General features: G+C 35.1%; 1 protein-coding gene across 1 annotated transcript in view; it reads right to left on the bottom strand.

Moving 5' to 3' along the window:
- LOC575277 (cilia- and flagella-associated protein 54) overlaps nt 1–13,516 on the bottom strand; it is a 46,868-nt gene that overhangs the window by 31,822 nt on the left and 1,530 nt on the right. The window contains exons 2-19 of the mRNA XM_030973078.1: nt 12,328–12,433; nt 11,941–12,084; nt 11,160–11,331; nt 10,774–10,832; nt 10,119–10,262; nt 9,635–9,748; nt 9,302–9,400; nt 8,633–8,737; nt 5,984–6,185; nt 5,237–5,448; nt 4,739–4,898; nt 4,205–4,278; nt 3,800–3,934; nt 3,191–3,332; nt 2,587–2,655; nt 2,055–2,266; nt 1,177–1,506; nt 381–533 (exon numbers count right to left, since the gene is read on the bottom strand). Of these exons, the coding sequence (XP_030828938.1) occupies nt 381–533; nt 1,177–1,506; nt 2,055–2,266; nt 2,587–2,655; nt 3,191–3,332; nt 3,800–3,934; nt 4,205–4,278; nt 4,739–4,898; nt 5,237–5,448; nt 5,984–6,185; nt 8,633–8,737; nt 9,302–9,400; nt 9,635–9,748; nt 10,119–10,262; nt 10,774–10,832; nt 11,160–11,331; nt 11,941–12,084; nt 12,328–12,433 (2,632 nt within the window). The remainder of the gene's footprint in view (nt 1–380; nt 534–1,176; nt 1,507–2,054; nt 2,267–2,586; nt 2,656–3,190; nt 3,333–3,799; nt 3,935–4,204; nt 4,279–4,738; nt 4,899–5,236; nt 5,449–5,983; nt 6,186–8,632; nt 8,738–9,301; nt 9,401–9,634; nt 9,749–10,118; nt 10,263–10,773; nt 10,833–11,159; nt 11,332–11,940; nt 12,085–12,327; nt 12,434–13,516) is intronic.

The following is a 13,516-nucleotide window of genomic DNA, read 5'->3' as shown; positions in this document are numbered from 1 at the left end:
ATGATTCTTATATGCTGTGTTTACTTCTAATATCATCTAAAGAAATAACTCATGATAAAATATATTTATCAACTGGTCTACATGAATGCCGTGTCAGGGGATTACCATGTATGGTGTACTACCACATAACTATACACGTGCACTACACTGTGGCTCATGAATATAACTGTCAGATCCTAAATAGGGGCTATAATAGGATTAAGGGGATTAGCAGGTAATCACTTAAGGACAATCCTGTAAGTGTGATGTCCCTTTTTTCTAAGGGGATGTTTGCATCATGATCCTCACACCCATAAACTAGAATAACAAGGCTAACAGCTAAAATTGTGTTATAGACCTTACAAGACTTTAAAATGTTCAACTCTTGCTTAAGTTCTAACCTGTAGAAGCTGTTTCTGCTGTTGACTTGGTCCAGCACCCTTATCAGCTTGTAATGCCTGCTGCATTGCAAAGAGTGCCTTAGAAATGAGGTTCTTATCACAGAAATCCAGCAGCTCCTCTACGGTATCTATAGCCATGCTGTCCAGTTCATTCTGTAGATGTAAATAAAGCATAAATCCATTATGACTATAGTATCAGTGAAGGGAACATATATTTATTTATCACTTTCATACATTCTTCAACTGTATTAGCTGGTATTCATCTTTTAATTGTACTATTGCTGTAAATAAGCATTCTCACAGCATACGTTTCATAATGCATGATGCCTTTTAAATAAATTTACCTCATTACTCAATCATTGTGACAAATGTGAAACAGCTACATGTTTCATTAAAGCATATCACATCTAATATATCAAAGTAGATTGTACGTAACAAATGCTAATTTTTTATTCATTATTTTTCCCTGACATTGGGTAAACCAGTATGTTGTGCCTAGAATGAAAATCGGCAAGTTAACATGCATTAACCCATTAAGCCAAGGGGAATCAGAGAATGCAGTAATCAATACAGTGAAACCTGCATATAAAGACCACTCAACGGAGACAAGTGGTCTTCAAAGGCAGGAGTGCTTTAAGGACAGGTTCTTTTAGTACAGGTTTCAATGAGAAACAATTAATCAAGAGAAATGAAAAATGTGGTCATTATAGACAGATGTTCTTTCTATACAGGTGATCACTACAGCAGGTTTGACTGTATATATCAACAAAGCCAAAAAAATTCCCCTATATCTTACCCCTCTGGTAATTCTGGTGCTACCAATCCTGCTGGGCACTGCAGTACTCTTGGCCGAGCCTTTGGTTGAACCTTTGACCGATGCTTTGGCCGACCCCTTAGAGGCTTTCTTCCATGACCCCTGGATCTGGGCCAGCTTCAGACAGACTCTGTGGTACATGTAGAGCAGCTCAAGGTGGAGATCCATGATGGTGTTGAAGACTCCATCAGCGCCCTCCTCGTCTTCTGGAGCTGGAGGTGGAGCTGGAGCTGGAGTGGTCGGAGGTGGCCGGGTCTCATCAGTGTGAGAAGCTGGTTGGTCATCAGGGGGTGGAGCAGTCGTGTTCAAGTCCTGTTTTATTGTCAAGTAAAGAAATGAAATATTGGATTTCTTACAAAGCACTTTACATTTCAAATAATATAGAGCTTTTAAAATCAATACCAGGCAAGTTAAAAGTAAGATTACAACAAAAACTGAATGTCTTTATAGTGCTCTTTACTTTAAAGTGGGGAACCTCCTGCAAAAGTTCTGCAAGTAATACCTCCAAATAATATGGTAACAAATTATGTACTATGTGCAAAAGAAATTGTATTCAAGAACATAAATACAGAATGTAATTTGGTAATACTAATGCTTAGTGTTGATATATTATCTTCAGGTACAAATTATCTTTATCAATATAATAGAAGGGCCACTAAATGAAAACTACATTCAAACCAGGAGTGTCAAATTTGACAGACATGAGCGCTATACAAGAACCCACTATTATTATTATTATTAATTATACCTTGCTAGATTTTGTTCACATCTACAAGAAAATAACATATATAACCTTTGAGTCCTTTATTCCAATAATTCTGATCCTCCCTCCAAACTTCTTGAACGTTTTGTTGACCTACCTTGACCCAGGTTACATCAGCAATGGACTTTCCATCGGTCAGAGCCACAGCTGACCTGGCAAAGGACACACCCTGTAAGGCCCTCTCCAGGATCTCTCTAGCAAGGAGGAGCTGTTCCTGTGGACCCTGCTGAAGGATAGAGGCAGCATACATGGTGATACCACTGGCTCTACCTAACCCCGTGGTACGACCTTCACTCCTGAATGGCGATTCTGAAAATGAAGGCAGATGTTTGATGTCTTGTCAGAATTGTAGAGCTATAACAGTGCGTTGTCTTCATAACTATAATACATACAGAAATTAGATTTTGAAAGTTTTGACATCATCTGTGATATAAATCTAGGTTTTAGTCCTGATGCCATTGGAGATGTACTGTATGCTCTTTAACAAAAATTATAAATTCTAGATATCACTCGTAGCAGCAATGAAACAGCTGGAGGAATACAACCATATTATCGCTTCTTCTGAAATGTGGCAAACCACTATGGTTTTACATTTCAAATAATTGGCAGAGTGATCATCTAAAACATACCTTTGTAAAATGGAGATGGAGACGGCTCTTCTTCGACACTCTGGTGATCATCCATAGAACGGGCTTTGGCTGAACAAGATAAAGGCAAATACAAGATGATGAATGCACCTTCACTTTCATGCATATGCTGTCCCACATACATTACTTTCTTTTCTCATCTTGCATAAATAGCTCTCAATAGAAGTGGTAGTATATGTATATCCAGCATGGTGATGTAGCTACTTATCTACTCCAATCTCATCCAATCCACTCTTCAGAGTACTTAATATAGTGCCTTTTCCTTGCAGTTTATACAAAGCACTTCATTTTGCACCATAACGTATCACAAGGATCGCTTGAACAAGGATTGCAACACTTGAAAACCAACTTGAACTAATACAAATGTACAACAATCAATGTTCTCTCACACAATAAGTAGATCTCCAAAGGCTTTTGAACTGGTCCACATAATTATGTAGTCTTCCATTTGATGGGTAGCTTGTTTTAACCAATAATGTATTTCTCACTCAATCTGTTTCTACTCCCCCGTAAATTTAAATTCACAACTTCAATCTTATTTTATCTTCCAAACAAGATGTAATATGTTATAAAAGAAATGAATTACCTGTCTCTTTCATCTCGGTGGTAGCCTGGCTCTCGAGGACTAGAGCTAGTCTGATGCCAACTTCAGCTGTGAGTCCTGGATCCACATTAGCAATACCACACCAATACACCACCTCATGGAGCACACTCAAAATATGCACCCACTGAAATTATAAAGTTGAATAAAAACTCTCAATATTTTGTTTTCTTTCAGTAGAATATGGTTTGAACGATTGGATATTTAAGTACAAAAAGTACAAAGAAAACTTAGAGGTGTTCAATTCATTTCTAAAACTAAACTTGTGTCATATTCCTGCTGTCCTCTACAAAATGTTTCATACAAAGGAACAGTATTTATGAATTCTGAAATTCTTGACTAATAAATTGAGACCTGAAATTGAGACATTACAAATTGGCAGGATGTAGCCAGGCTAGCATATTTTTCTATCAAGGCAGTTTGAAAATCCCCAAATCAATAACAATTTAAGGTGAAACCTCACGCTCAAGGTCCGGAGGGGGGAAAAAAGCAGTCTAAGGAAAATCTTCATCTTTCATATGGAAGATTCTCTTCAAATTCTGCCTTTCAGACTCATACCCAATGTGGTTGTGAGATCTAATACTTCTCTCTTACCTTATTAGGATTGTCCATTCTCTGCAGGTACTTGCCACTGTCGGACGCTCCTGTCTGCACTCGCTGGAAGACAGTCTTCACTCTACCCCACAGGAAGAGGGTAGCATCGACAACCATATCCAAGTCAACAGAATCCTAAGTAGGACATAATAGAGATACGAGGTGCATTCTAGAAGTTTTTAGACTTTTTAGGGTACAGCTATTTGGTCTTCCGAGAGGTTGATCTTCCTCAAAATCAATATCTTCTGCTAAAAAAACTTTACAATTTCTATGCAAATAGATACAAAGATCAATCAAGGAACGCTTGCAAAATACAAATAAAAGTTCATAGGTATCAGTCAATTTAGTTAGCTAATTGTAACAGCTATCATGGAAAAATCAAGCAACTTGATGACAGAAACTTACAGCTGAGAGGTCCTTGGCACAAGCCTGAAGGACTTCTGCTAGATACACCCAGTGATCCTGAGAGGATATGGAACCTGCAACAACAGAAATGGAATAGGAATTACAAACCATGAAGTTAGCTTATCTATTAATGTAGAAGAAAAAAGTAAGAACAAACCACTTCATATTTAGTACAGTAGTATAGAGGTCACACATCAAGTGATTATTTTCATAATATATTTGAATAAGAATATTTTATATCGCTGAATTAAAGTGCTTTGATATACCTGTAATTAAATAACAAATATTGTAGTAAAAGAGATAAAGGGGGTCTTTACCTATACAAATAAAAATGAGATTCAAGTACCAAAGTATTGGCATAATAACTTTAAAGTTTCATAATACCTCTTAACAATCACATAACCAGTGTAATGTTTGTCCGTTATAATGAAAATCAATTTAGCCAAGCCATCATGAAAATCAAATGAAATAGATTGATGTAAAATCCAAAGTGTGAATATAAACTTATTAATATATTTCATTCTGACATCATACCTGGTGGTGCCAAAGGGAGAGGTAGAGAAGCAGTTTCATTGTTAATCTCCTCAACCTGGGTATGGGACTTCTTAGATTTTCTGTTTGGATTGAGAGGTTCCATGGCTTGCATGATCTCCACAGAGAGAAGTTCATGGGTATACCGATTGTCTGGTTGATTCTGAAATAAAAAGCACACAAAATTTTAGACAAACATGGAATTCATGAATATAAATAGATACAAACATAGAATAGATCTATAAACATGATATTCATAATTAATTCACTTTTCAAAGAGCAGAAAGAGTTCACTATACAAAAATCTTATTTGCTCGTATTCTTCTTTCTTATTCATTTTTTTATATCTCCTTTCCTTCTTACATATTTTTTAAACATCATTTTTACTTCCTTCTTTCATGTAAAGACATCACCATATTTCAATCAAATTGTTCAGGCTTGCACTTACAATCAACTTTCAATATGGATCTTAAGAAACTAAAGAAAATGAACAACACTTACCTTGAGAAACTCAATGGTAGGGTGGACCAGATTCTCATACACCTCCCATTGTTCATAGTTGTAGGCTGACTTAATGAATTTGACAACAGCTGAGATAGGGATACCATCTTCCGCTGCCGAAGACATTTCTATGAGGGATTTGTCCAAAACTACACCACACAGGTTGATATCATTGACTGTCTGAGGATTGCGAGGCTGGTTTCCTCCTCCGCCTAAAATTGTAAAGAAAAAAAAATCCTCATTAAAATGTGTTGTCCATTTTTATCAAATACCTTTGTATTCATGTTACTATGTTGCTTTACATTCTCTACAAAATAAGATTGAAAACCTTGAAAACAGTCAATGACAAATGTACAATGTACAACATACAATCAGTGCAATATGTACGATAAATCTGGTTAACCTAAATATGAATGAATAGGAAATCAATATCCTCAATGAGACTATATTAATATTAGAATATATAGAATATGATACACTTTTAGAAATGACTATAAATCACTACATCTTTACAAAGAAGAAGTTAATAGAAAGATTGCACGGGTAGAGCATCTATCTTAAAAAGTCAAAGAAACTCTGATAGGTGATGTCATGAATACGATACAGTGTCGACTCTATCAACTTTGTATATCTTCTTCTAGGAGACAGGAAGGCATTACACATAACTTATATTCTTTTAGATAGTTAACACCCCTCTGGCTCAAAACAGATGATATTACTCAAATTATAAATAAAACATAACCTCACCTGAGATGATCTCCATACCAGCAAAAAACAGCTCTGAGAAAGTATCCAAGATATAATCCTCAGTGTCCGGAGCAGCTGGACTGGTCAGCAGTGTCCTGCGAGTACTATCGGTCAGTGTCTCTAGGATGGCCAGGAACTGAGCAGCACTACCTTCAAACATGTCTGATAGTAACTTCTCTACAGGAGTACGAGGCCACGTGATCTAAAAAATAGCAAGAAAGACGTCTTAAATGTGGTGTAAATAAACTTCATATATATTTATTCAAGTATATTTATATATATATTTTTTTTTAATGAATCGTCTTCACAAAGGTAGGTAACATAAGCAAAACTGCTGCTAAAGGAAAAACAATGCAGGAAATTCTTTCTTTATCTCAACACATCAGTGTTAAATGTCTGACAATATGATTAAAAACCGGTATCAACAAATCTATGAGTAAGTAAAGAGTATTAATGATGAAATGAAAGGTATGGACAGCTATTATCCTGCACACAAGAGCTGATAAAGAAAAGCATGAGGGAAAATACAGAAACAGGTAGATCCTGTTTCTCTGACAGCCTCCTTCGTATGGAGTATACCACTGATAACTTGACTGTTTCACTTTCGAGTTGACATTCTTCAGGCTTCAAACAAATGATTTACCACATTATCATGAACTGTTATTCAATGTACATGTAATGAACGTTTGTCAGTTGCTGTCACAAAAGATGCTTTGTTTCAGAGATATAAAATCAATATATATATATATATATTACACACACTGCTTGAGATTGAGATTGGAAAAATGATAAAACCATCAAATATATATATATATATATATATATATTATATATATATATATATATATATATATATATATGTAACAGGATGCATATGTCCTTGGCTTTTTAAATTCTATCAATCATATCATAAACATGTAGTTTTGCTTGATTATCTTATAATGAATAAGTGCAACAGATTTTCAAAATGATTGACATCAACTGAGGACATTATATACTATATGATGATACAACTTATACAAGAAAATACAGATGAATCATTCTGGCTTTTTATCTTTTTATATTTTACCACTCATCAAATATCCCTAAAATGACAGACATAGAACAAAAACACTCTGTATGGAATTTATAAATGCATGCTGACAAGTATTCAATTGAAAAAGATGATTGGTTACTGACTAGAGTTGTGCATGTCACTAATAAATGTATATTTATGACAATGCTATCAACCTGGTTTTAGAATCAAGGTAAATTTTCAAGACCTCAGAGAATTAAAGGATCAGCTATACCGGTAACCATGACATAAAGTAAAAACAGGTTTTTCCAAACTACTTGATTCTGAACTTTTCTTCCATTTCAGCATTTGGTCATTCACAACATATTAGATTTTCAGTCTCAAGTTAGTTTCATGTTAAGGCATTACATTTTTAGCAAGATTTTTACACACACTTGAATACATATGAGTTACAGTGCATTACTGGTAGTAACCAAAATCTCTACATAATATGCAAATTGAAAATAAAATATAGAGGGTGAATTATCTACTAATATACATTTTCATTTGTTTTTCTTCTTTTCCTTTTGTTAGTGTTTTTATGGTAAATTGGGTGAGGTGGATCAAAGTAGAAATTAATCCTTTTAAAAATATTTCTCAGATCATCATTCTCATTCATGTATTGTAACCTTACACTCATATTCAACCACTGCACTATGATCCATTGAAACATGCTACATGAGACAAAGATGTACAAGTACACTGAAATGAAATGGAATAACTGAAATTTAAGAAATTAGTCTGTTGATGTTTCACTACCTTAGCTCATATTTTCTTTCATAAATATCTTAATTACCACTGCATCATGGAACAAATGGAATGCACTAAACAAATCAACAACAACAAATGTTTTAATTGAAATACACTATAACAACACATGATATAAAATCAACCTTAATATGTCTATAAAGTTAACTGTCAACATCTTTTCAACATGCACAAACTATTCAAAAACATCACTTGCAATCTGATGATTGTACAACATATGTTCAGATGACAACTGCTCTGCAGTCATTTTGTAATGCTAACCTCATACGTATCTCCAACTCTGGACCCAATACCATACCTAATACTAATGCCAAATACCCTTCGCCTAATCTAAACCCAATCACAACCTTATAACTCTCTATCTATGACAAAATGAAGCCGGCAGCAAACGATGCCAGAACATGGTCCAACCATTATGACATGTATGCCGACAAAGAAAGCTATTAGTGTTAATTGCATACATTAATTTCCTTCTGCTACACATGTCTTAAAAGTAATTGTTTGCATTTAGAATAACCCAGCTTTGCAAAATTCAAAATGCTTTCAATCTGAGAAAAAAATGACATACTTTCTTGTTCATGTCTACAAAATACTGAAGAAAAAGCAAAGAAAAAATTAAAGATTGTAAGTCATATCAGTAAGTTAATGCCAATAATCATCATTTGTTAGTTCTTCGCATCACAAACCATATGGTTATTCTGTTTGATATGGATGAAATTAGTGCACAGCAAACTGGATAATGTCTTCAGGTTTGGTTCTTGTTAGATGTATACAGACACACTGGATGGATGAGAAACCTAGAAGATGAACGACACACTCGTACTCACATTTCCTTGTTTCTTAACAAGGTCATCAAGTCGTTGTTTGGTGGTTTTATGCCAGATGAGGCGTCCGTCACTGGCTACTAGAGTGACGGTGCGTACTTCAGTAGGCTAGGGTGTAGCATCATTTTTAAATCAAATCAAGTAAATTTATTGCTTTCAAGCTCACTTAAGAAAAAAAAATCAAGGAGTTTGTGCCATGACACAAATACTGGTAAGTACATAAAGATTGATTCCATTGGTGGGTTACATTATGTAAGAAACTAGTTTTAAATTCCTTTGTGCTTTCATATCAAATTTGTGTTTAAAATGTAAACCTATACCGAATGGTACTTGTTTTTCATTGGATTTTTGGTTTAATTATTGTATTTTATATCTGCTAATTACCTTTAATTACAAAATATCTTTACTCCGTTCTGGAGACCTTGCCCTACTTGCAAATTATGTAGCCTGTTATTTGGGTCTTAAAATAAATGTTCAAAACATTTGGTCCATATGCCATTACTGACCAGTGTTTGACCAACCATACTCTTTAAAAGATTCTTTTAATCTGTAATGGCATAAAATTAGTCCTTTTAAGGACAAATCCTCCCTTAATTCACTGTCTAATAGACACTTAATTCCTATTCATTTTGGCTACTGACAATACACTTAATCTGTAATGATAATACTCACCGACTGCGAGTCCTTCACATTGCTTCTCGTCTTTGGACGCAGTAGTCCCTTAGGTCGCTTGCGGTCAAACACTGAACGTCTGTACACCATGATGCCAAGCTACAGTTTCAAACGATGCCAAATACACATACCAGTGTTAAAATCCACAATGTTTGGTATAACATGTAACTGTTATAAATAATTTTTCAAAATATCAAGCAATTTCACTAAATCAATTTAGTTTGCTTGATAAGAACGGCTCGGATAGATTAGTTTAAAATATGATTCAAGCGCTTTAATTATGCAAGGACATCTCACTACTGTTACAAAATTCTATGACAGTAATTTATATACCTTGACTGTTGCCTGTCTGAATACTGCCTCAATCTCAACGCTAGGTGGAGCAGAGCTGATACGTTCTAGCTGACTCAATTCATTCACCTTTCCTAGGGCCCGTCTTGCAAAAGTCTGGAGAAGAAAAACAATTATCATATGAGCCCATATTCACAATGACTTACAAATATATCTTAATCTATAGTAGTTTATTATCAAATTTGCAATAAATGATCCACACCATTTTTATTTTATTTAAATGCATAATTATCATAAGAACATTTACCTTGCTGCAACTTCATTGCTAGAAGCTATTTGCTGCTGCGTGAATTGTCCTAACTTGTTTAGGGTAAGAGTTGTGTTAAATTTGTACGAAACAAAATACTAATGAAAACATCAAGTATGTACTTAAAATGGCAAATTTTCACAAGTCTGAAGTTATACACTAATAACAATACATCATTACAAATACATTCGTCCCTCGAGTTTGAATTGATCTTTTTACCTCTGATTGTTGATGAGCCTTGCAGTCAAAGTAGCTTTGACACACAGCAGTGTACAGAGTAGTTCTCCATTGTAGGTAACGCACAGACATGAGGGGTACAGAGTTTTCCATGCACATACAGGCCCACAGTAGAAACTCCAATACCTATAACAAAGAAAATATCAATTTATGTCATGTATGTATGTATAGCTAGGGCATATAGGCTTACTGTCGCATTTATATTTTGGTGTTTAGATTGTCGTTACTTTTGTTAAACAAAGTCATGACACAATATTGGTCATAAAACATAAAATGCAAAAGAACTAGAATCTCTCTTTTAATTTATTTTTTCTACATAAAAAGAAAAAAAGATTTTTTTTTTTCTAAGTTAAGGTATAGGAAAAGGATTCAACAGAATGTGACCTGTATCCAAAGTTTGTCATTTTTCAGCAGTACATATTTGTAGATATCCACTGAATATCATTAGCTCATTTCTGGCATGCTAGACCTCCTTAGCAATATATACCGCCATGTGTTCATAATAAGCCAACTGGTTGATTAGTGTGGGGGGGGGGGGAGGTGGTCCCATTGCCCCTATTCCCCATCCCCACCCCTCTTCTTATAATGCTGGATCCACCTCTGTAAACCCATACATACTGTAAGTTATAAATCTCACCTCTGCAGAGTGACCCAGAGTCATCATATGTCTTGATACACTATAGATATGAATTGTTCCTGAAAGATAAAGAAAAAGAGTTAGTTGGTATTCCAAAATAATTATATAATATCATTAATTTGGTTCTTCACCCTATTTCTTACTAATACATTGTTATATTTTCACTACATTGTGGGGAACAAAACAAAAACAAACAAACAAAACAAAAAATATCAAAAGATTTGTTAAGATGAAGATGAAGATTATACGCTAGAGTGTTCACTTCAATATCGCCTTTAGTTATGAGGTCATGAAAAATGCTTAATTTTGACAAAGGTGGAATTTAAGAGAGAAGTGAATTTGTAGTTTTCAGCTAAATGACAATAAAATCTTAACTAATATCTTACCATTGTAGACCAACCAGCACAGTGATTCTCTTGGCAGGATCACCTGTGTGATGAGCCTGAGGAAGGCTAGGATCTTGAGGCATTGGGCAACAGACTGGGTATTCTGAAGCTTGGGGTCTGTCATCAATACCAGCTGGTAGTTACAGATGCTCTTTCCATACAATGCTCGGAACTAATCAATCAAACAGAAAGATTAGAGACGCACCTCTTTATTTCATGCAACGTGGAGGATATGTCACTTTGGGTGTTCAATCATTATTTTATGATTTGTCAGAAAAAATGTGATATACAGGAAATCAGGCTTTTGGATATATATCGAAAAACGAATATCTACCATTAAAATGAATGATATTCCGGGAGGGCCGTAGCCTATAGACATTAATTATAAATCTGAAAAATCATCAACTGAAAACAACTTGTTCTGGTTGACTGGTTCTATTCATTTTTCAAAATTGGAAAACAAAACATTCCTTACTTATTGAAAGCTCAAATATCCAGCTTCATATTCCCTATTCCATATTAAACCAGTATTTACTGTGAGTTAATAGACAATGCTCAACCCATGCCTTGAGCATTTAATTAAAATGGATAATGGCGCTATTTAAATCTCATGTATTATTATTATTATTATTATTAAATCTCTCACTCCCATAAGTTTAATACAGGGATCATCCAGTTCCATTTGGCAATGACATATTTTAGAAAGCCAATTGTGAGGGTAAAAATTCTTACAATCTTCATCAACTTTACTTAAAATTCAGTATAGAGAAAGGTTTCTTACCGTCAAACTTGCATTGTCTGTCTCGAGACCATCTGGGAAGAAAATCGCCTTCACTGTCTTGATGTCCACAATGTCTTCAATGTGCAGATCACCAAACTGATCAAGGTAGCGTCCATAACACTGCCATACAGCCAAGTTGTATTCCTGTAGTATCAATACATTGCAAGCCTATTTAGTTGCTGGATTCTTACTAAGGTTATACTTTGATTAACAATACAAAATCCTCATAGAGCTATGAAAGTTTTGTTATAAAGTCAAGATTATAAAGATTGCTATAATTTGCCATGCATCTTTGCTTACTGAGCCTACAGATGATATCAAGATAAGCATGCTTAATACTCATAGTACAGAGTGAAAGACATGTACTCATATAGTGTTGATCTTTACCTTCATAGAAACCAGAAAGTCTCCCATCTCGATGACTTTCTTCTGGTAGTAGGTAGAAGGTAGTCTGGCTTCATAGTTGTTCCACAAGTTGAACAACGTGTTGGATCTGTAAAGGAATTATTAACAAAAATTTTGTTTAATGAAAGATAGAAAAAAAGCTCTAGATCCTAATAACTTAAACTGTGTCTTTGACATGGACGATGCGTCAAACTCAAAATTCTGTCTTTACTGTTTACCATATTGACCGAGTAACAAGAATATCATTGAGGTTTGCCCCCCCCCCCCCCCCCAATGAAATTTTCATACATTTCTTGTCATACATGTAGACTCTTATCATTAGTTTTATGTTGAGGGGAAATTAACAGTAATTGACAATCCACCAATCAAGATTTGCATAGCAATTAGCATATGGACCCTTCCATTTAATAGAGTTATTTGTCTAACTCAGCCTCAGGCACCATCTAATTAATCTATCTATAAATTTCTGTTATATTTGACTGAAAATGTTGAGCCTCTAAAATAGTTCTTAATAATATTGATTATTGGCATTTTTGGGGTCATTATTATATTATACAGCTGGTCCGAGAAAAAGATTCATCCTTATAAACGACGATTGTCTTCGTAAACCCAGACAGATGCGTCCGCAAAAAACCTGGATCGTCTGCATTTTCGCAGACGTTTCATATTTCCGATCCATGTGTTGGCGATGCGACAAAACAGATTTTGCGATGATTTTCTTCATGCATTTTACATTAACTTTGTACAGAGACTTTCAAATTAGAGCGATAAATCCTCGAGAAGACGGACAACCCATAAAAGTAGACAGTAAACTGGGGTTATTTTCTTACACGGAACCTGTTTTTCACATCGCCAAACACTCGGTTTGGGAACTCGAAACCCGCAGAGCACCGATGAAAAAAAACGTCTGCGAAAATGCAGACGTTCCCTTTTTCTAAGGATGCAATTTTTCCGCGTTAACGAAGATATCCTCGTTTATGCGGACGATTCATTCCCGAACCAGTGCCCCTACTGGTCAAGTGAGCGTAAAGATAGGCACATTCATGGGGCACTAGAGGGCGCTTCGGTCGCGTACGAAAATCTGAATGGCCTTGCTGCGGTGGGTCGGCAATAATCAGCCCAAAACTTGGATATGGGAGGTTGGAAGGATATATCTTTTTTATAATGTTAT

The sequence above is a fragment of the Strongylocentrotus purpuratus genome, unplaced genomic scaffold (genome assembly GCF_000002235.5).
Source record: "Strongylocentrotus purpuratus isolate Spur 01 unplaced genomic scaffold, Spur_5.0 spur5_scaffold_6, whole genome shotgun sequence".
NCBI lineage: Eukaryota > Metazoa > Echinodermata > Echinoidea > Camarodonta > Strongylocentrotidae > Strongylocentrotus > Strongylocentrotus purpuratus.
This window is presented reverse-complemented; position numbering and strand designations above follow the sequence as displayed.